The sequence below is a fragment of the Hylobates moloch genome, unplaced genomic scaffold (genome assembly GCF_009828535.3).
Source record: "Hylobates moloch isolate HMO894 unplaced genomic scaffold, HMol_V3 SCAFFOLD_3, whole genome shotgun sequence".
NCBI classification, from domain to species: domain Eukaryota; kingdom Metazoa; phylum Chordata; class Mammalia; order Primates; family Hylobatidae; genus Hylobates; species Hylobates moloch.
The window spans coordinates 40293669-40314310 of record NW_026652278.1 but is presented as its reverse complement, the minus strand read 5'-3'; the positions used below and the strand labels follow the sequence as shown (position 1 = coordinate 40314310).

The 20642-nt window shown below is 42.7% G+C and overlaps 1 protein-coding gene across 1 annotated transcript in view; it reads right to left on the bottom strand.

Moving 5' to 3' along the window:
- The window catches only part of MYOF (myoferlin), a 173677-nt gene that overhangs the window by 65023 nt on the left and 88012 nt on the right, over positions 1-20642 (bottom strand). The window contains exons 17-23 of the mRNA XM_058437011.1: positions 20403-20441; positions 16530-16654; positions 15307-15423; positions 8733-8910; positions 7380-7504; positions 4583-4689; positions 1719-1911 (exon numbers count right to left, since the gene is read on the bottom strand). Coding sequence (XP_058292994.1) covers positions 1719-1911; positions 4583-4689; positions 7380-7504; positions 8733-8910; positions 15307-15423; positions 16530-16654; positions 20403-20441 — 884 coding nt within the window. The remainder of the gene's footprint in view (positions 1-1718; positions 1912-4582; positions 4690-7379; positions 7505-8732; positions 8911-15306; positions 15424-16529; positions 16655-20402; positions 20442-20642) is intronic.

Sequence of the window (20642 nt, the reverse complement as noted above, 5' to 3'; positions counted from 1 at the left end):
TGGAAGAGGAAGCACAGCCATGGTTAGTCTAAATGGAGAGGGACTGAAGACCCTGTAGGCTGGACCCTCAGGGATTCATTTAGCAAAGAAACGCTGTGATTAGGGCTCTGTCTCAAATTCCTGAGCTCCCATCTTCCAGGACCACACTGTGAGTTTGCAGGGCTGGGAGGCAGGCCGTGGCTGGCCAAAGGGAAGGGTGAGAAGCAGAGGCGCAGCTTCACCTAGCAAAAGCCCCTCCTACTCTTCTCTGGGAGGTATCTTAGAAAATATTCCATCTTATCTCAAGCATCATTTGAAGAAAGCCACCAGCAGCAGTCAAAGGGTTAGAGATTGCAAATATTTTATAGGACAAAGAGTCTCTGGCTCACCATCCAATATTTGCCAAATCTGAAATGTTAATTTTGTTTTCAAAAACCCTTTTTTTTCTCATTATAAAGAAGATAATCCAGCTTCCAGGGCTGGATATTCAAATGTCCCTATTGGCACACAGTGGTATAAAAAACTGCTTTTCCTAAGTCCACTATAGAACACTGTGAAAGTACCAAAGCGTACAAAGTAGAAAATGAAATTACCTATAATCCTGTGTGCTTTTTCAAGTGTATTTTTACCCCCAAATATATGACTACCTACCCAACCCTCTGATTTCTGAGACAGGAGGAGTCGTCTCCTTACTTTCTCATTCTTCTAGTCCACCGAAGTTAGTGGAGACCAGCATTTATCCAGCGCTTACTGTGTGCCCTCAACTGTGCTAAGCCCTTTACACCTACCATTATTTTTTTTTTATACTGTAAGTTCTAGGGTACATGTGCACAATGTGCAGGTTTGTTACATAGGTATATATGTGCCATGTTGGTTTTGCTGCACCCATCAACTCATCATTTACATTAGGTATTTCTCTTAATGCTATCCCTCCCCCAGCCCCCCACCCTCCGACAGGCCCCGGTGTGTGATGTTCCCCGCCCTGTGTCCAAATGTTCTCATTGTTCAATTCCCACCTATGAGTGACCCCCCCCTGTGTCCAAATGTTCTCATTGTTCAATTCCCACCTATGAGCGAGAACATGCAGTGTTTGGTTTTCTGTCCTTGTGATAGTTTGCTGAGAATGATGGTTTCCAGCTTCATCCATGTCCCTGCAAAGGACATGTACTCATCCTTTTTATGGCTGCATAGTATTCCATGGTGCATATGTGCCACATTTTCTTAATCCAGTCTATCATTGATGGACATTTGTACACCCACCATCTTTTTTAAATCTTCACACAACAAAGCTAACTAGTAAGCGCTATGTTTATCTCCATTTTACAGACGGGGAAACTGAGGCTCAGAGAGGTTGAATAACTTGCCCAATGTTATACATGGTAGAACCAAGGTTCAAATTCAGGTCTTCCCAACCCCAGCCAAAGCTGACATTTTAATCCTGTGAACTACAAAGATCATTCAAAATATTCTCCGACAGTACCATGAAAATGATAATGATTTGTCCACTTTTGAAGACATTTCCAAGATCACCAACTCAAAATTCTTCCCCTGCTCTGATTTCAATTACATTCATCATTAGCATCCTCAGCCCAGTTACTTCCTGATTTTTACAATCTGTCAGATCTGCTCAATATCCAAGATAATGTAGTAGATTCTCTTTCCACCACCCTATTCTTGGTGCCACTTCGCAGAGCCCTTCTTCCATATCAGGTGACGTTTGTGTAGTTTAAAAGTCCTACCTCTTCAGTCAGCTGCATTAATTTATCAAGCCAGTCCTCAATTTCTGCCAGTGTGGACTTCACATCTGTGGCTTCCGACCTCATCCTCACAGCCGCCTCATGTATTTGGGAGAGAGATCTGGACCGCAGCTTTCGGATCTGAGTATCGAGAACTGTGACGTTGACTTTTCCTTCTGTGAGAGGCAACGTGTATCTAGAAAAAGGAAGAAAAAAAGAAACAGAGGATTTGAAGAATAACCTAATTTTAGGCTTCAGAACTGTCAAATACATTTATGTTGGATTTCCATCTTGCAAACCACATCAACCTCCTAACTGAATCTACAAGCATTGCCTGCTTTACGCTGGAGTAGAGTGTATCTGGCATTGCCAGAGCAGACCGGCCAGTCTCTTAATGTTCATAAGGAATATAGGGAGATTAAAATCCCAAAGCTATTTTAGGCCTTAGGGTTTAACCTGCGGCCCAAGGAGTCACTGGAAAGAAGATGGAAACAGTGGCAGCTGAGAGAAACTGGCTTTCCCTTCTTTTGCTTCCTAGAATCATTTTACAGACCCACAAAATGATGGAAGAAGAAGGGAGGTTAGAAACCATTTAGCTGAAGCATACTTAACTTAGGGAATCCTGGGCCTCTAAGCAGTCTATGGGTGGGTCTTGAAGGTCTGTGAAACTCTGGAACTTATAAAGAAAACTGTGTCTGTCTGTGTCAACACGTAGTGTGATGTAATGATGAACATAGGCTTTGGAGCCAACAACCTAGGTACTCATCGTGGCTCCATTCTTTACTAGTTCTATTGTCTTGACCAGTCACTTACTTCCTTGTCCTCCTATTTTCAAATGTGGGACATGCTTTTTAGGGATGTTGTGAGAAGGAAATGAGTTGCTGTATGGAAAGAATTTAGAAGAGTTGCATAGCAAAGTCTAAACAATGTTGCCATCCTCATCATCATCTTGTTGTCATCTTTATCATCACCATCATCTCATCAGATTCTCAAAGTGGCCCATGAACTCCAGAAAGATTTATGAACCAACGATGTAGGCCAAATCTCCATTCAATATGAGAACTTGGATGTGTTGTGATGAGACCCCCAAGGGTTCCTGAGAATGGCTGAGCTAGAGCCAGAATTAGCCTTCTGCTGCCAGGCCTTCTCTCCCACCACAGCATCTGGTGGGACGCAGGGTGAGGTTTTCACCAGGTTCAGGAAGCTCTGATTCACAGTGTCCCTACCTAGAATTTCCACTCACTTGAATTTCACCCAGCTTCTTCAATGAAGAAAATCCTAGCACGACTTCCCTTAAACACTGAATTTCCTGTTACATAAAGTTTAGAAAGATTCCAATTTAATTCCTCAAAAACAGTTCATATCAGTATAAATATCAAAACAGTATAAATAGATGACTGTGATTTGCTCTGCAAATCTTAAAATTCACAGACATTTTCTCCATGAAAGTTATTACCAAATGTTTCTGTTTGGTTTCATAAATAACTATGGCATTGTATTTGAAGGGTTAATTCCCCAGAGTGAGACTTTGAGGCAAAAAGATATCTGGAAGGCCGGGCGCGGTGGCTCACGCTTGTAATCCCAGCACTTTGGGAGGCGGAGGCGGGCGGATCACGAGGTCAGGAGATCGAGACCACGGTGAAACCCCGTCTCTACTAAAAATACAAAAAATTAGCCGGGCGTGGTGGCGGGCGCCTGTAGTCCCAGTTACTCGGAGAGGCTGAGGCAGGAGAATGGCGTGAACCCGGGAGGCGGAGCTTGCAGTGAGCCGAGATTGCGCCACTGCACTCCAGCCTGGGCGACAGAGCAAGACTCCGTCTTAAAAAAAAAAGATATCTGGAAGCTGTTAGTTCAAAAGTCACACTTGGGGCCTTGGACAAATAGATGTTGACTGTGAAATACATGGCAGGAAGAGGGGCTGAGTTGGCAAACCCAGCTTTGGGCATCAGATATGTCATTTCACCTCTTTGGGCCTCTGTTTTCTCATTTACAAGGTAAGGAGACTGAAGGACATGATCCCTTAAGACCCAGCTCTAACATTCAGAATTTAAACAAGCGCCCCAGCAGTACTTTGATTTTGGTTGTGTTTCAATTACCTGGCTTTACCACTAGGAGGCACAAGAAGACAGGGTGACTTAGGGCGTTAGACCAGCGTGGGGAATAAAGGCCTTTTTGCTTGTGGAAAGCATTGGATATACTTTTCTTTCGGAACTTCCCTGTCCACTACTTTATTAACCAATATTTAAAATGAGTTTGGAACGAATCACTTCCCCCTTTGATTTCCATATGCTAAAAGATCTGAGCTGTTTCCCCGAATCAGTTGTGAAAGGTCCGCTGGTTCAAGCCAAATCTACTGGTTTCCCCTAACAGAGGCTTGGCCACAGTGTTCATTAGGCATTCAGTAAAAGAGCAAGTAAAAGGGCTGTTTCTAAAAATATGTTTATGAATTAGAGCTATTGTTCTGAATGGTAAAATCAACGCTCCACCCCCAGATCCCATTCTCCGTAGGAGCCAGAAGTCACCCTTCTCCAGGGTGGGGGTCATCCTTGGGTTGATGAGAAGCAGAGGCTCAGGCTTGCTTCTTCCTCCCCTCCCCATCCCTTGCCTGAGGCTGCCTGGGACGTGCTTCCGGGAGTGCGGCCTCAGCCTCCCTAGGCTACTCGAGAACTGGCACCAAATCAGAAAGTGGAGCTTTTCCTGTTGGTGATTCAGGCACTCCTCCCAGTGAGGGCTTTTTACGAAGTTTGAATAATTCAAAATCACTTCTTAGACAAACACTAGAAACAATTCCACAGGCTTTACAGTCTTAGAATTTCAGGGAGTAGCGCCTGGATGAAAATTCTGAGATAGGTGTAAGATCACTGTACCTCGTGTCTTCTATAACTTCATCTATCAGCTTCAGCCACAATTCAGCCAACTGGTTTGCGGGAATTTTACCTTGTATCCCTGATTTTAGAGCTTCTATATTTGTTTGCTGAAGAATTTGAAAAGAGAGGAAATAATTGATAATTGTTTATTATGCCATTATACCTTCATATAGTTTAACCTGTGAAATCATGTAAATATTTTTATATATTCAAAAAACAAATAAAATGAAATCAGCAAAGATAGGAGGGGGAACCCTAAAGTGGAATATAACCAGAATAAAACAGATCTAATTACATTTCAGATGAATAACATAATTATACTAAACTAACTCAAGTCAATTTTGGAACACAGTATTTTGACCATGTACCCTTTGTTAAAAGGCAAAACAACAACAACAACAACAAACCCGTAAACATATTGAACTCTAATTAGTAGGCTTATTTTTCACAGTGGTTTATCTACAGATTTTAGGATTGAACCAAGGAGCAAATATATCGAGGATAACAAAGGCCAGATTTTCCACTGTTGGAGAAGAAAGTTAGAGACACAGAAATACGGAGGACTAGAATAAACCTTGTGGTATTGGACTGGAATTGGAAGTATCTTTATGAAGTCACAGCTTTTAATATATTGATAGATATAGAAATAAATAGACATATATGCGTTTGTGCAAATTCGTTTGCTGAGAAGGCCTAGAAGCAATGATATTTCAGTAGTAGTGAGCACTCTATACCCAGATCTTGTTTCTAAAATGCTATTCCCCACTCAAAGGAAACAGCTGCTTGCAGAAATGGCGATTTATGGACTGGGGCAGAGAAAGTACGAGATAAACTGAAAACATATGATTCTATCCCAATGAGCACCTGCCAACAGAGAAACTGAGGAAAAGCCTACCATGAGTGTCAAAAGTCCTAATCAGGGAAAAGGGATAGCCACCATCCTGTCCGGATTAGGCAGCTTGGTCAGTGGAGAGAGCTGATAAGAACCAGGATGAAAACTGCTGAAGAGCATCTCAAACACAATTAGAACACAGGTGCAACTAATTCTCCACAAATGCCTTTGAGATGTACATTGCCTATCAATTGCAACTTTACTTTAGGGACAGTTAGGATTAAGTCAATTTAAACCTATAGGTATCCTCCCAGATTGCCTTTATAACATAAAATAATATTTTAGATTTTGCCATAGAGTTTTAGATCAAGTATACTCCTGAAACCCTGTATGTTTTGGTCCAGCCCTGGTAGAGATTAGATCTTTTAAAAATTAATATTAACATAATTTGGAAGTCAAAACACCAATGCCAGATGGATTTTAGCACTACCTGATAGGAGTAACTTAGTATGTGTGTGTGTGTGTGTGTGTGTGTGTGTGTGTGTGTGTGTGTATACATATATAAAATGTATATATATACACACATATATATAAAATGTATCTATATATACATATATATATAAAATGTATATATATAAAAAATGTGTATATATATAAAATGTGTATATGTGTGTGTATATATATAATGTATGTATATGTGTATATATATAATGTGTATATATGTGTATATATAATGTATATATATAATGTGTGTATATATATAAAATGTGTGTATATGTATATATATATATATAAAATGTGTGTGTGTGTGTGTGTGTGTGTGCATATATATACCTTTTTAGACAGAGTCTCAGTTTGTCCAGGCTGGAGTGCAATGGCGCCATCTTGGCTCACTGCAACCTCCGTCTCCCAGGTTCAAGCGATTCTCCTGTCTCAGCCACCCTAGTAGCTGGGATTACAGGCTCACATCACCATGCCCAGGTAATTTCTTTTGTATTTTTAGTAGAGGCAGGGTGTCACCATGCTGGCCAGGCTGGTCTCTAAATCCTGACCTCAAATGATCTGCCCACCTTGGTCTCCCAAAGTGCTGGGATTACTGGCGTGAGCCACTGCACCTGGCCCAAGTAACTTAGTATTTTTGTTTAATTAGAAATATCTCAGACATAACCCCCTTCTCCTTACCAATCTAGTTGACCAATGTCAACTAGACAGATAATCACAGATATCATATATATGCAGTTTTCACCCAAGGAAATCCCCAACCTCCAAACAAAAGAAGTTCCTCTAGTCTGCAGCAAGAGTGGACTGTGTCAGACACTGGTTCCTCAAAGCTACCTCTTCCTGCAGTGGACATTTCCACTGCAAAGTTCTGAGTTTCATATTGCTATTGGAATGAACCATTCTCTCCACACAAAAATTACGGCAGAAACTATGAGTTCCTGTTCCACCCCACTCCTACCTTTTTAATCCTCCCCTCTTCCAAAGTAAGAAAATTTTTATCTGGGCATATGCCTGCCCAGGCATAAGACTACATTTTCCACCTTCCTTGGAGTCACATGTGGCTGTATGACTGGATTCTGGCCAGTGGAGAGTGAGTAGAAATTAAGAGTATGACTTCTGCATTTTTCCCTTCAAGGGAAAGGCCTATGTCATCTTCTCCCCACTGTTTACCACCCCTCCCCTCAGGCTGGAGGGCAGATGTAGTAGTGAGCTGCCTCTACCATGCAGACAATGATAACTCCTGAGTGTGGCAGAGCAACCAGGGGGTAAGAGCCTGGGTCCCCAATACCACTGAACCTCCATACTAACTTAGGACCATCTACCTCCACTGTTCCTAGAAACATTGCTCTTACCTTATTGATCACTGTATTGAGCACTGTCTTGTGTTATAGTGGCCTGGCCTCCATCCTAATACCTAATTCACCCTGCTTGGTGAAAAGGAAATGCAGAAAAAGAGAAACTTACCAGCTGTTCTGCCATAACTAGGAGAGTGTTCACTGCATCCAGGCGATGACTAATATCCTCCCAGTATGAAGTCAGGGTAACAACTGGCTTGGTGTGGGCCCAAGGCAAGTAATAATAGTAGTTGCCTGGTATAAAACATTGGGGGTCAATGAACACTGAACACTTAAAATAGACAACATTTTTATTAAAGAGATGCACAGACTGAGCTGCTGATTAATCCACAGGCTTAGGGAATAGCTTGGGGTGATCTGGTTCTTTAATTTGACTCAATTAAGAAACTGAAGACTAGGAAGCTCTTTTTCATTCAGTCTGTTCTGAAATTTTCTCTGAGACACCCTAGTAAACTGAGCACAGCAATCTCAGGATCATTTAGTGATTCAGGGCCATGCATCTGAACATCAGAGATGGTTTCCTAATGTGGTAGTAGAAAATAAAGATGACATAGGACGCTAGACTGAACATGTTAGTCCCTAAAAACTGTTATTCTAAATAAATGTTTTTGTTGGAAGTGGGGCAAAAGAAAAGAATTTTCTGTTCTTGGAAAGCTTTAGCTGGCTACATAGGGTTTGGTACTAGAGCCTTACTGTGATTAAGAATTATTAGCTGATGTTTTCTAGGATGTCTTATATTTTAAAACTGCTTGTACAAAAATTAAGTTAAAACTCTGGCAATGCTGTTGGGAAATTTGATCAATATTCCTCTCTCCCTTCTCTGTACTCTCAAACCATTTGTTGACAGTTTTATTGGAAGTTCTCATACTTTGCTTCCTATTATGATTTATTTTATACACTAGAATGTAAGCTCCTTAAAATCAGGGACTGTTTCTCACCCATGTTTGTTTAAATACAGCTATTTAATCCTCACGTCAACTCCGGAGAAGACGAAGAAACTGAGGGTTAGAATTCAGTGACACGGTTAAGGTCACAAGCTGGTAACGGAGTGAAGACCAGAAGCATGATTTCCCAGTATCTGAGCCAGAGTCCCATTCATTTTCCACTACTCAACCTAAGAAAGATTTGGGGCTTTGTAGGGGTAGGAGCTGCTTTGTGGAGCTCAGTACTTAGCACAGTGGCTACCTTGGGGTCTTACATGCCAAAACCACTCTTAAAGCTAGTTGGGGAGAGGGTGACATTGGGGTTCAGCCTCTGGCAATGGGACCTGCAACTTCTTGGGTCTGGCCAGTCTTTAAGGTGCCCGAACCCCAATCACACTCTTCCTCATTCAACCTTTTCCTTTCCACTAACCATAGGCTGCGTAGAACAGTGCCAGAGGGAAGACACAGTGCTTGCTTCCGGTCCTGTGATGCACCCACTGTAAACGTGCGAAGGAGAGAACTGTTAGTGCCAATCTTACCATCAAATACAGCACGGCTGTACTGAGTTGTTGATGCCAAAGGCTTACAGGTGGTGTCAAACTTGTTGCCATAGTTCCCAATGCTGACTTCAAACTGAATGGCCTCACCAACATCTTGCAACATGGTGGCTGAATGAAACACGGCAGACAGGCTGTACTTCCGCCTTCGCTGGTATTTCTATAAAGTATGAGCAGACATAAGGTTCAGTGAAAGGCCTTTTGTCCTTATTTACATGTGGATTTCTAGCAGACGCAATTCTACACCTAATAATTAGTGCTGAATTAAATGACAGGGGAGAATGTTCTTGGACCTAGCAGTTCCTCTTGCACTCATACAAGTGAGCAAAGATAGAAGTGCTAGGATGTTCCTTGCGGCATTGATTGAAATGGAGGGGAAGAAATGAAAACAGTACACACGTCTTTCAGTAGGCCACTTGTTAATCAAGTTATGTTACATCCATAAAATAGAATGAAAGTTCATAAAAAGACTTAAGTAGATCCATATATGCAACCATGAAAAAAGAGTATAGTTTTTGGGCTGGGCATGGTGGCCTGTAATCCCAGCACTTTGGGAGCCCAAGGTGGGTGGATCACTTGAGGTCAGGAGTTCAAGACCAGCCTGGCCAACATGTTGAAACCCTGTCTCTACTAAAAATACAAAAATTAGCTGGGCGTGGTGGTGGGCACCTGTAATCCCAGCTACTCGGGAGGCTGAGGCACGAGAATCACTTGAACCCAGGAGGTAGAGGTTGCAGTGAGCCGAGATCGTGCCACTGCATCCAGCCTGGATGACAGAGCAAGACTCCATCTCAAAAAAAAAGAGTATATTTTAAGTAAATCTATTAAATAGATATTTTAATATTGGCATATTCATAAAGGTCTGGAGGAATATAACTCAAATTGTTAACAGTAGTTATGTTGGAGAAGGTAGAGAGATTATGGCAAACTTTACTTTCTAACTTACACATTTTTAATGATTTTGAATGAAGTATTACTTTTTTTTCTTCTCTTTTTTTTTTTTTTTTTGAGACAGGGTCTCACACTGTCACCTAGGTTGGAGTGCAATGGCATGATCACGGCTCACTACAGCCTCGACCTCTTGGGCGCAAGTGATCCTCTGGCCTCCCAACTAGCTGCGACTACAGGTGTGTGACACTGCACCCAGCTAAACTATTGATTTTCTAATCAGAAATAACAATAAAGATTTTCATGTCAGATGTAAATAAAAATAAGGAAACTAGGTAAATTTCTTTTAAGTTGAAATGGAAATCAAACCTTCCTTTTTCTTTTTAAATTACTGGTTTACTAAGAGAGTCGAAGATAGGGTCAACAATAACCACACTGAGTACCTATCAGCCTACCAGAAATGACCACGAGCCCTTCAGGCCTTCCTTCATGGGCACATAAAATCTCTTGAATCCATATCCTGCCCCAAATCCTTGCTCAGCTGGCCTATCTCCTTCTTTATGAGCCATATCCCCACAGATCTTCAGGCACTGTGCCTTCTTTTGTCAAAGAGCCATGCAATGGTTTAGGTTGCTGTTTTTCATTATGTCCCGTGCATTCTGCCATGCAATACTATCCGCATCCTGTGTCTATTCTAGAACTCTGCTGGTACCCAGTCTCTGCTTTCAATTATTTTGGGTATATACCCAGAAGTAGAATTAATTCTTTTTTTTTAGACTTTGTCTCGCTCTGTCGCCCTAGCTGCAGTACAGTGGCTCGATCTAGGCTCATTGCAACCTCTGCCTCCTGGATTCAAGTGATTCTCCTGCCTCAGCCTCCCAAGTAGCTGGGATTACAGGCGTGTGTCACCACACCTGGCTAATTTTTGTATTTTTAGTAGACATGGGGTTTTACCATAGTTGGCCAGGCTGGTCTCTAACTCCTGACCTCAAGTGACCTGCCTGCCTCGGCCTCCCAAAGTGCTGGGATTACAGGCATGAGCCACCATGCCTGGCTGGAATTTTTAAAATTTTAAGGACTGTTTTAAGAACTTCTGACAGTGACTGAAGCTTGTGGTCTTGAAGAACCCCTGGACATCCTTCTATTACAGAGTCTCCATTTTGGTTAAAGGAGTTTTTGACATGGTATAATAGAACCCTCCAATAGGGTTTTGTCAAATCCCCTGTAGGCCTCAATCTTTCCAAAAAGTCTTTCTAAACATTGGTTTGTAACCTGAGCTGCACATTGAATGACCTGAGGAAACTTTAACGGGGGCATTGTGAGTCTAAAAGCCTCCCTAGCTTAGTCCACTGTCACCTTGATAGGGGGGGATTGGGGGTGCATGCTACTTGTCAAGAGCTCTGCTTAACTACCCACAGCTAAGCCCCTTGGAATACCCATGGTCCAGAATGATGTGGAAATTCTGGGTTTGGGTTTGAATTGCGTCAAAATGAAAAAGTAGGAAGTCATTTGGATTAGTCAGAACTACATACAGCGTAACTTCTTCTTTGTAAACCAACTAGGATGATAGGAGAAAAGGGAAGGAGCTAAAAATAGGAAACATAATTTGTGGCCTGAGTCAGGGCCCAGGAGAAAATGACCGGTGTTTAAGCCAGAGCCATCTGTTAAGCCAGGGGTTGCACAGGATGGAGCAGGTTCGTGGGGAGGCTCAGAGATGGGGTGGGAACTACGGGGATGATACTCCAGCTGGGCCGGCTCTGCCCCGCAGGCCTCCACATAGCCAGGATTCCATTAGAACTCCGTGGATGCTGTCACGCAGAGCTTGCAAAATGACCCACAGAATCCCTGATAGGACCCTCACCCTGGAGAGTCTGAGCCCTAAAAGCAATAGTTTGGGCTTCTGGCCATCAGCACAATTCCCAATAGAGAGGGGACACACTGTGAGCAAGCCGCTGCAGACGGAGCAGCTCCCTAGATCACCGAGCAAGCCAAGACTCCAGGAGGAGCACCCTTACCATCGGCTCACCTGCCCCAGAGCCAGGCTACCCTCGATGATTCAGGCAGCTGAGAATTCTGCTGCTCCCTCAGACCTTTCCCACTTCCTCTCTGCCCTCAGGGCACAAAGAGGTAGAGAGAGGAAGGAACAATAAACACCATTCAGAGAAGTACAGAGCCTGGGACAAGACTGCCTACAACGCGAGAAAATTAAAGAATATAAATTGGGCCAGGCGCGGTGGTTTATGCCTGTAATCCCAGCACTTTGGGAGGCCGAGGCAGGCGGAGTACCTGAGGTCAGGAGTTCGAGACCAGCCTGGCCAACATGGTGAAATTCTGTCTATACTAAAAATACAAAAAATTAGCTGGGCACGGTGAGAGGTGCCTGTAATCCCAGCTACTCGGGAGGCTGAGGCAAGAGAATCACTTGAACCCAGGAGGTGGAGGTTGCAGTGAGCCGAAGTCACACCATTGCACTCCAGCCTAGGCAACAAGAGTGAAACTCTGTCTCAGAAAAAAAAAAAAAATAGAATAGAATTTGTAGTCTATTGGACTCGGGTGGGGTTAGGGCCTTGGGGCTCTTTCTGACCATCAGTGACTAGTGCACCTTGTAGATAAGGTGGTATAAAGTAGAGTTTCAGCAGTCAATTTGGAAAAGGAGGTGATTTCTGTCAAGCAAGATACTGATAAAGGCTAAGAGTTGTTGAAAGTGGCTGTGGACACACAAGGCATGGGACATTAAAGGTCAGTGACAAGGAGATCAGGTACCAATGAACACTGCCCAGCATGCCACCTTTGGTACGTCTACTAAAGGGAGCTGATACCTGATGGAGCAACTGGAAGAACCTGAAGGTGCTGTTTCTAGCAATATTTTTGAGCCCTTAATGTGGGCCAGACCAGTGAGAGCTCTCAACAAGATTGTAGTTGAGTAGGAGAGAGAATGCAAGAACATAGAATGCTCCCAAAATACATTCGGTCACATCCAAGGAGAATGGGGAAAGGGGAGCAGGGAGAAAGCGGTCCAAGAACAGACTCTTGATCCTGCAGACAAAAAACGGAGTCCTTTAGTGGCAGGGCAGAGGTTCCAGAAGCCAGCGGATATTAGAACACTGGGTTGGCAACACTTGATCTTCTATCTGCCTGATTCTTACTGTGGAAGTGGCCAGGCTGAACCTGCATCCCTCTTGTACTGCAGCCTCTCTTGACCAGGCCCACCGGGACCAATAGGTCAGCTCTGCTTTAGAAAGATGGGGAGCGCTTGGCTCTTTGGCAACAAAGTTGCCTGCTTGTTGCAGCCTCTTTAGCTTTACCAAAAAGTTTTGTTAGCTGCACATAACCCAGAACAGAGGACCTTTGCAAGACGGACAAGGGTCATGATCAAGTTGTAGGTTGACTGCATTCATTAAGTCCTTCTGGCAGGTGCACAGATCTGCTCATTTCACTCTCTCCTGGGGCTCTTGGTTGCTTGAAGTGTGGCTACGTCTTCAGAATCCCCATTTCTCTCCTATTCTGTAATGCTGTTAGGTTTTTAAAATTTTTGCTTCATTTCACTTTTGATTTTATTAAATTTATTTAATAAAGAAGATCAGCTGTTTTGCTGTCTGTGTTTAATTATTTAGAGCAAAGAAAATGAATTCTGTTTTGTTTACCAGTCAATAAAAAGCTGTTCTTTTATTCTGTTGACATATACTGTGGGCAACATATATTGTTGACTTTTTTTTTTTTTTGCTTTTACACTAAATTAATGTAATAAGCTTCTTTGCCTGTATGTGTTTAACTATTTGCAGTGAAGAAAACTAATTTGGTTTTGCATTCCAGTTAATAAAGCATTTTAAAAATATTTTCTTGGGCCTCTTTCTCCATCTCCCTGAAACGATGGTTATTGAAAACAAAGAGAAGCAGCATGAACTTAAATTACATTCTGGTGATGGAACAAAATAAAAGAGGTACCATAATGGTTGAATGTCCACGGTGGCATTTCTGCATAACCCTGAATTCCAACCAATATTGCAAGAGCCAACTCCAATCTGTAACTACTCAAGTCAAGAAGCACCATGTGTCTCTACGGAGGCCTCCAAGTGGTTTCTGGCTATTCTCTTGCATGATCCTGGCTGTAACTAGCAAGCAAACTGCCCCTTTTCTCACTCTCCCTCCCTCTTTTTTCCTTTTCTTAATTTTTCCTCAAGATCTATTGCAATTCCTGGACTTCAGAGTGGATAATGTTGTGGAATAGACAGACAGACTATGACCAGGACCTTATTGACTTTCGGCTCTGTGTCTCTTTAGTAAAAAAAACAAAACAAATGATCATCTTTGCTGTAATAATTCATGGGGGAGAACTATCTATTTTCGCCGTGTGAAGGTACACGGATGCCCCATGGCTTGCTGCTGTGGTGAAGCTAGGTTCCTTCCTGAGGCTGTGGGGTGGAGAGAGGGCAGTCTCAGGAGCCTGCTCCTTTCCTCTCAAAGGAGGAGACAGGAATGAAATTGGTGCAGCTCAAGCATCGGACCACGGATGTTCCCAACGTGTAAAGCCTGAGGAATCCAGAACAGACTGCTTTGGATGCTAATCTCCTGATACGGCTGTCTTCTGGGAGTCAATGAGCAAGGCCACATTGCTCTGGGGAAGAAGGGATAGTTTCTGATAAAGGGCGTGGCTATTCTCCCTGTCAATCATCTTGCAAAGAGGGCAGATGTAACAGGCAGACATCAGACGACTAGAGGGAGAAGGCCCTGGCTCGCTGGAGAACTCATGGTAGCTGGGCGTGGACTCAGATGAAAACGTGTTCTGGGCACTACAGGAGTTTGGGGGACAGCATGGAGAACCCAGTCCTGCCACAAGGAGACAGGCTGCGAGTAGACAGGAAGGCTGACTGTCAGGGACCCAGAACACCAGCCTGACCCCATGAGCTTTGAGCATAGCCACATTTCGCAACCACATTGTCACGCTTTTTACTCTATTTTCTTATTCTTATCCCAAAAACTGAAAGTGAAAGCTTTTTAAAAGTTGCTGTTTGGTTTCCGCTGTAAAGTGGGGAAATCAGGGCAGGGCCTGTCCTGTGTGCTTGGAACAGAGGGCGACAGCAGCCTGGGGCAGCTGGGGGGCTGGCGGTGATTTGCAACCCAGCAAGGAGGGCCGCAGCCAGAGGGGCATCCATGAGCCGGCTGTGCTGGCAAACGATTCAGATTTGTGGAACACACGGGCATCGACCTGGATTCTCAGAAATGGTTGGGGAAGTCAACTGAGAAGATTTCCTGCCTTCGAGGAGGAAGCAGGGTTCACAGCCATTGCAATGTGGGCCCTCAGCACCACTGCCCTCCTGTGCTGGGAAGCCTGAGGCCCACCAGCCACCTCTGAAAATGGAAATGAGTAGTGGTGGCACCTATAGCTCTTGGTGCCAGCAAGAAGTGGCTGTTACGGCCACTTCCCCATGACCCCCAACGCCAGTTAGCAAACAGGTCATTCAGTTTGTGGGTATCAGTGTTCTTGCCACTTTTCAATAGGGTATTAACATCTCAAAGGATGAAGCAATCCTCACAGGGCTGTTGTAGAAACATCCAGATGAGGGCGTTCATTGTGAGTTGGGTTGCCTTCCAACTCCCCCCAGCTACCCCTTCCGTCCCTGGAGGTCTCCTTTTCTATACCATGCATCATTCACCCTTTAACATTTACCTCAACAACCAGCAGGTCATCATTTGAAATGGGCTCAAGCTTTTTATCTGGTGGTGTCTTCTCAAGAAAAGTGGCTAATTCAACCAAGATCCTGCCTCTGTAGGCAACTCCTTCCCCCTGAAAGGCAATAATCCAGGATTACTCCTCTAGGCAGCAACAGCAAAAAGAATTCTGTGTCTCTAGTCAGGCTAATACAACTGCAAAAAGTTTCTCCTTCCCATGGCCCTAACCTTTGAAATGAATCAGTCAGCAACTCTCCCAGCTGGATTCAGGTCTCTGGTGTTTGAAAGAAGAGCCACTGGCTTTAGGACAGATCTCAAAGAGCACCTTGGGATGCCAGGGCTGAAAAAGATCTTAGCTATGACCAAGGTCAGAGGTCTTCAAATCATGCTGTAGCTCCAGAAGGAGTTTGTGGAGGCTGGGAGGTGGGGGGTGGAGGGTAGATGGGGCTGTAAGTCTCCCTTCACCATACTTCAGCGGGGAAGCTCTGCATTTATCTGGGTTAACTTGGCTGCTTTTCTCCACTTCTCAGAATAGGGCGGCTGCCATGCTGGCAACCAGGGCAAGTCTCAGAATAGCCAGGAAGTAAAGGAGGAAGATGTAGGAGGAAGAAGTTCTGGGTGCAGCCGAGCATGAGGATGAAGAGTGATACTTCTCCCACCATACCCAGCAGTGCTGGCAATAGAATCTTCTGGAAAGGACGGGAGGGCCCCCACCTCCATAGCCAGTCTTTTACCCTTCCCCTCTGAGGGCTTTTTCTCTCTAGCTTGGTCTCTTTCTTGAGCCTTGGGAGATACCTAAAAGACATTTGGCTTCTGTCGTGGTAAAAAGAGCATTTCCCATCTCTGGGCTTCCATGTCTTCATCTATGAAATGAAAGGATTGATCAGATCAAGGGTAATAACGGGTTTCAGGGGACATGCCACTGCCTAGTGCTTGGTCAATTCCTGGAATATGATGTTGAAAAGAATTCCAAGGCAGCCCAGCAGCTTATTAGGAAAGAGAGCCAGCATTAATTATTGATGTCTACCGTAAGCATAGAAGTTGGGGGGAAATGGCCATTGGTCATCCCCCAGTGAGATGATCACAGTCTTTTCCCAACCTTGCATTCTAAGTCTTAGGGAGTATGAAACTTCTATCCTGCGATACTTGATCAGACATTACAAGAAGAAATAATCACCTTAACCAATGCTGATTAATAACCACCTTAACTGAGAAACCAACCTTTCCAGTATTCAGCTCATCATAGGGGTCTGGGAATCCCGTGTACTCTCTGGGGCTTCCATAAAGATTCAGGTAACAAGGTCCAAATGTTGGAACAAAGCCTACCTCTGTTTCTCCTGTGTTTACTGAGAGAGAAACACCATCATTAGATGTTAGGCTTTTAACATTCAATCTATTGAAATAAATATTAGTTATTAGTTAGTTAGGTGAGACTATTTTCCTCCGTTTTGGGAGTTAGTTGTATTAATGCAAGTTGTAAGCACCATGAGGTTTGCTGTATTTCTCTTTTCTTATTGCTACATAAAATATTGAATAAAAACATTTGGGGGTAGCGCAGATAAACTTGTTTTTTAAAAAAAGATAATGCTATTTAAATAAAGAGCAATTAGACTTTGAAGTTGACCTTCACATTTTTGCAAGTTTATAATGGGCATTGTATTAAACATGCCATTGCCAATTGGGGCAAAAGATTATATTGTTTTGGGAAGTCACTTAAATGACATATTTTATGAACTTTATTTGTTTCTCTAAAGTGTCATTTAATCTTCAGTAGTTAGTATAACTCTAGCAGATGCTGTTAAAAATATAAGACATTTAAAAATTTCATATGTAATAATAAACTGCCTGCCTGTGGTTGTAAGACCATGTGATATTCATAAATGACATGAAGATTCCCATTCATTGCTTTCTATCTCTGGTGGTCATCTGATAAGCTCCTTATTTCTGCTACCTGGTCTTAGCAAGACAACTCCTCAATAAAGGGCACTAAGGGCAATATAATTAAATAGCTGACAATGGGGAAACTGTGGGTGAGGGTGGGGAAATATAAGAGCTGCCTTCAATAGCCTGAATGGCCCCCCTATGGGAGAGGGATGGACTTGTCTCCAGAAGCAGAGTAAGGACCACTTCTGGGAGCTACAGGGAGATCAGCTTTGGTTCACTCTATATAAGGCAGAACTTTCTGTGAATTAGAAATGACAAACAATGGGACAGGCTGCATTAGGGACAATCAGAAGAAATGTTGAGGCAAAGCCTTCAGCCTATCTTTCAGCAGGTTCTCAGGATAATTCCTGCTATCGATGAGGTTGACCAGATCATATCTATGGCCCTTTCCAACTCTATGCTTAAAACTAAGGGAGAAAGATAAATATGGAGCAGCGTCATCGGAATGATGCCCATTAATAAATAATTTACCTAACCCTATAGACACGTACTGCACAATCATTTTCATTACGTGAAGCTTTCTGCATGTTTAAATGGGCGTGTACACATTTGTGGGGAGACATAAATCATGGACACAGGCAGAAGAGAGCTGAATAGCAATCTCGGTGAAGAGAGTAAGAAAAAAAGAAACATTTAAATGAAAATTTAGAAAATTAAGATGTACAAAAGTAGTGCATGCAGCCTAAGGTTGAGACTTGGTAACACCCTAGGATGCCACATGTCACACTTGTTTGGAAATCTCATGAAACACAAAGACGGATTAACAGTTTCTCCAACAGAGATTTCTCTGAAACATGTTATCATCTTCAAGATAGATAAATAGGAGGAATGACTATTATACATGAACATATAAATTGGCTTGGCTTTATCCATTGTGGCATATGGAACATTGCAAAGACGATTAATTCATCACTAATAAGTAGGGTTTGGACTTCTTTCTGTGTGCTAGAATATTTTGTTTTAGTGGAGGGATGTTGGGTGCAAACAGAGAATTAAAGCAGAGATTCACAGAGAGGAAAGGAAGTCATTTTCAGAAGCTGAATCACACACAAAAAAGATTAAAAAAAAAAGAGAGAGAAAGAAGTTGAGTCAAAGAATATTCCAGTAAGAATGGATGTTAAAGCTATGGCACCACAGTCATGTCACATTATGGATGGGCAAGCCAAAGCCCACAGAAGTGATGCGACTTGTCAAAAGTCCCACAAACTGGCAGATTTAACCCCAGATCCTGAGTTTCAAAGCTCAGAAAAGGACACCCTCCACTACCCCATCCATTCCTTTGGTCTAACCTCACCTCTCCTCTACCTGGTTCCCATGAGTGACTGTGCTGTCATGTGTATTTGCTTTTTGTTAAATATCCCCAGGGATTGAAACACAAATTGTCAAGAATGATCCACTTCATATCAGCTTAATGCCAGGGGCTTAATTATTTTTGTCCAACAAATCTCTTTTCTGGTATGTTACCCCTTTGACTTGTTTCGTTGTGCATTAACAGAATGAACTTTCCTTCTATGTGCTCACATCTTAGTATAGTCTCCTGGGAAAACCCATTCTCTAGGCCAGGCATGGTGGCTCATGCCTGTAATCCCAGTACTTTGGAGGCTGAGGCAGGCGGATCACCTGAGGTTCAGGAGTTCGAGAACAGCCTGGCCAACATGGCAAAACCCCATCTCTACTAAAAATACAAAAAAAATTAGCCAGGCGTGGTGGCAGGTGCCTGTAATTCCAGCTACTAGGGAGGCTGGGCCAGGAGAACCCTTGAATCCAGGAGGTGGAGGTTGCAGTGAACCAAGATCATGCCATTGCACTCCAGCCTGGGCGACTTGAGCAAAACTCCATCTCAGAAAAAAAAAAAAAGAAAACCCATTCTCTCATAAGCTAAATCTCTTCCCGCCTCCAAAGTTTCCTAATCCATTTAATACACAGTGGACACATCAAACTTCCCAATGTCCTTGCCGAAAAGCCTATACAAAATAAAACAAAAATCCTTTAGCCTGGCCATCAAGGATTTCCTCTGACCTAGCTACAACCCACTTTCCAACAATATTTTCCATGCCTCCTTTACCTTTTTGAATCCCCTTTATGTTTTGGATTCCTACAAATAATTACTGTATGTTTTAGTTTCTAGAACCCTACATAGCTGCACATCTCTGTGACTAAAGTATCACTTTTCAGGGGGAGTGGCAGGATTTAAGTATGTTTTATTTTGATTTCCTAAACACCTACTACTGGTTCTATCATGTGATACTACTACATAAATATTCATTGATTGGTTAAACAAATAAATAAAGGAATAAAGTGCTTGCGCATCTGCCAAGTTCACTGCAAATCTAAGGACTACTTAATATTCATATAAAGTCTGATTATAATGAAATAGATTGTTTAAAGCAAATAAGAATTGGGCATTGTGTCAATTACATAATTACATGATATCACCTTATATTTGCACATAGCTTCAGAGTTTGCAAAGCTTTCCCACATGCAATATCTCTTTCCCTTCTTACCACAACCTTGGGAGATTATTGTGGCAGGGCGAATCATGCTTATCTGACGGATAATGAACCTCTCTAAACCTCAGAGTCTTCATCTATTAGGGGAACAAAAACATCTGCCCTAGGAGAGTTGTGATGGTCAAGTGTGTGACAGTATTGATCAAACTTGCAAAAAATGATGAGTTCTGTGCAAACCAAAGGATGTGTTAACGATCCCTCATTTTGGGGGAGGTGAAGATCTTCAGGGTGCAAAGTAAAAAACATTCAGTATTTTTCAACCTAGAGATTCACGTTGAAATTGGGGGAAAGTTACTTGATACATTTCAGAACAATTGATTTAGTGGTCCATTTCTCTACCTACTGAACATAAACAATAACAGAAAATGTTATATCTCACAATCAATTATTTGCAATAAAGCCAAACACGATGGTGTGCATTTAGCTGAAAGCCTGGGACATGGAGCAAAGCCCGGTTAGCATATTTCTTTTAAGCTTAGCCATGCAGGACAACCATATGGCACTTACACAAAAATTATTACGCTAGCGAAACTATGTTGAGACAGCAAAATGTCAAAAAAAAGTTCTAAAGACAGTCGATATATTCTTAATAAGATAATATGAGCTAGGAAGATAGAGAGCAAAATTACGAAGCATAAACCTGTATATGATGCAGCCCCAGTTCCCGAAGATGAGAAATCTACATAGTAAAAATATGACTGGTTAAACAAGAAAAACACGGGCATTATAAAACAGACATTGAAAACGTTAATCAAATCCAGTGCCAGGTAAGTGATTTAGCAACACCAGAAAAATTCCAAATTCAGACCCAAGTCACATATGACCCTTTTGTAATGTATGCAATTCTCATCGGTTAAATGCAAAATGACCCCAGATTTTG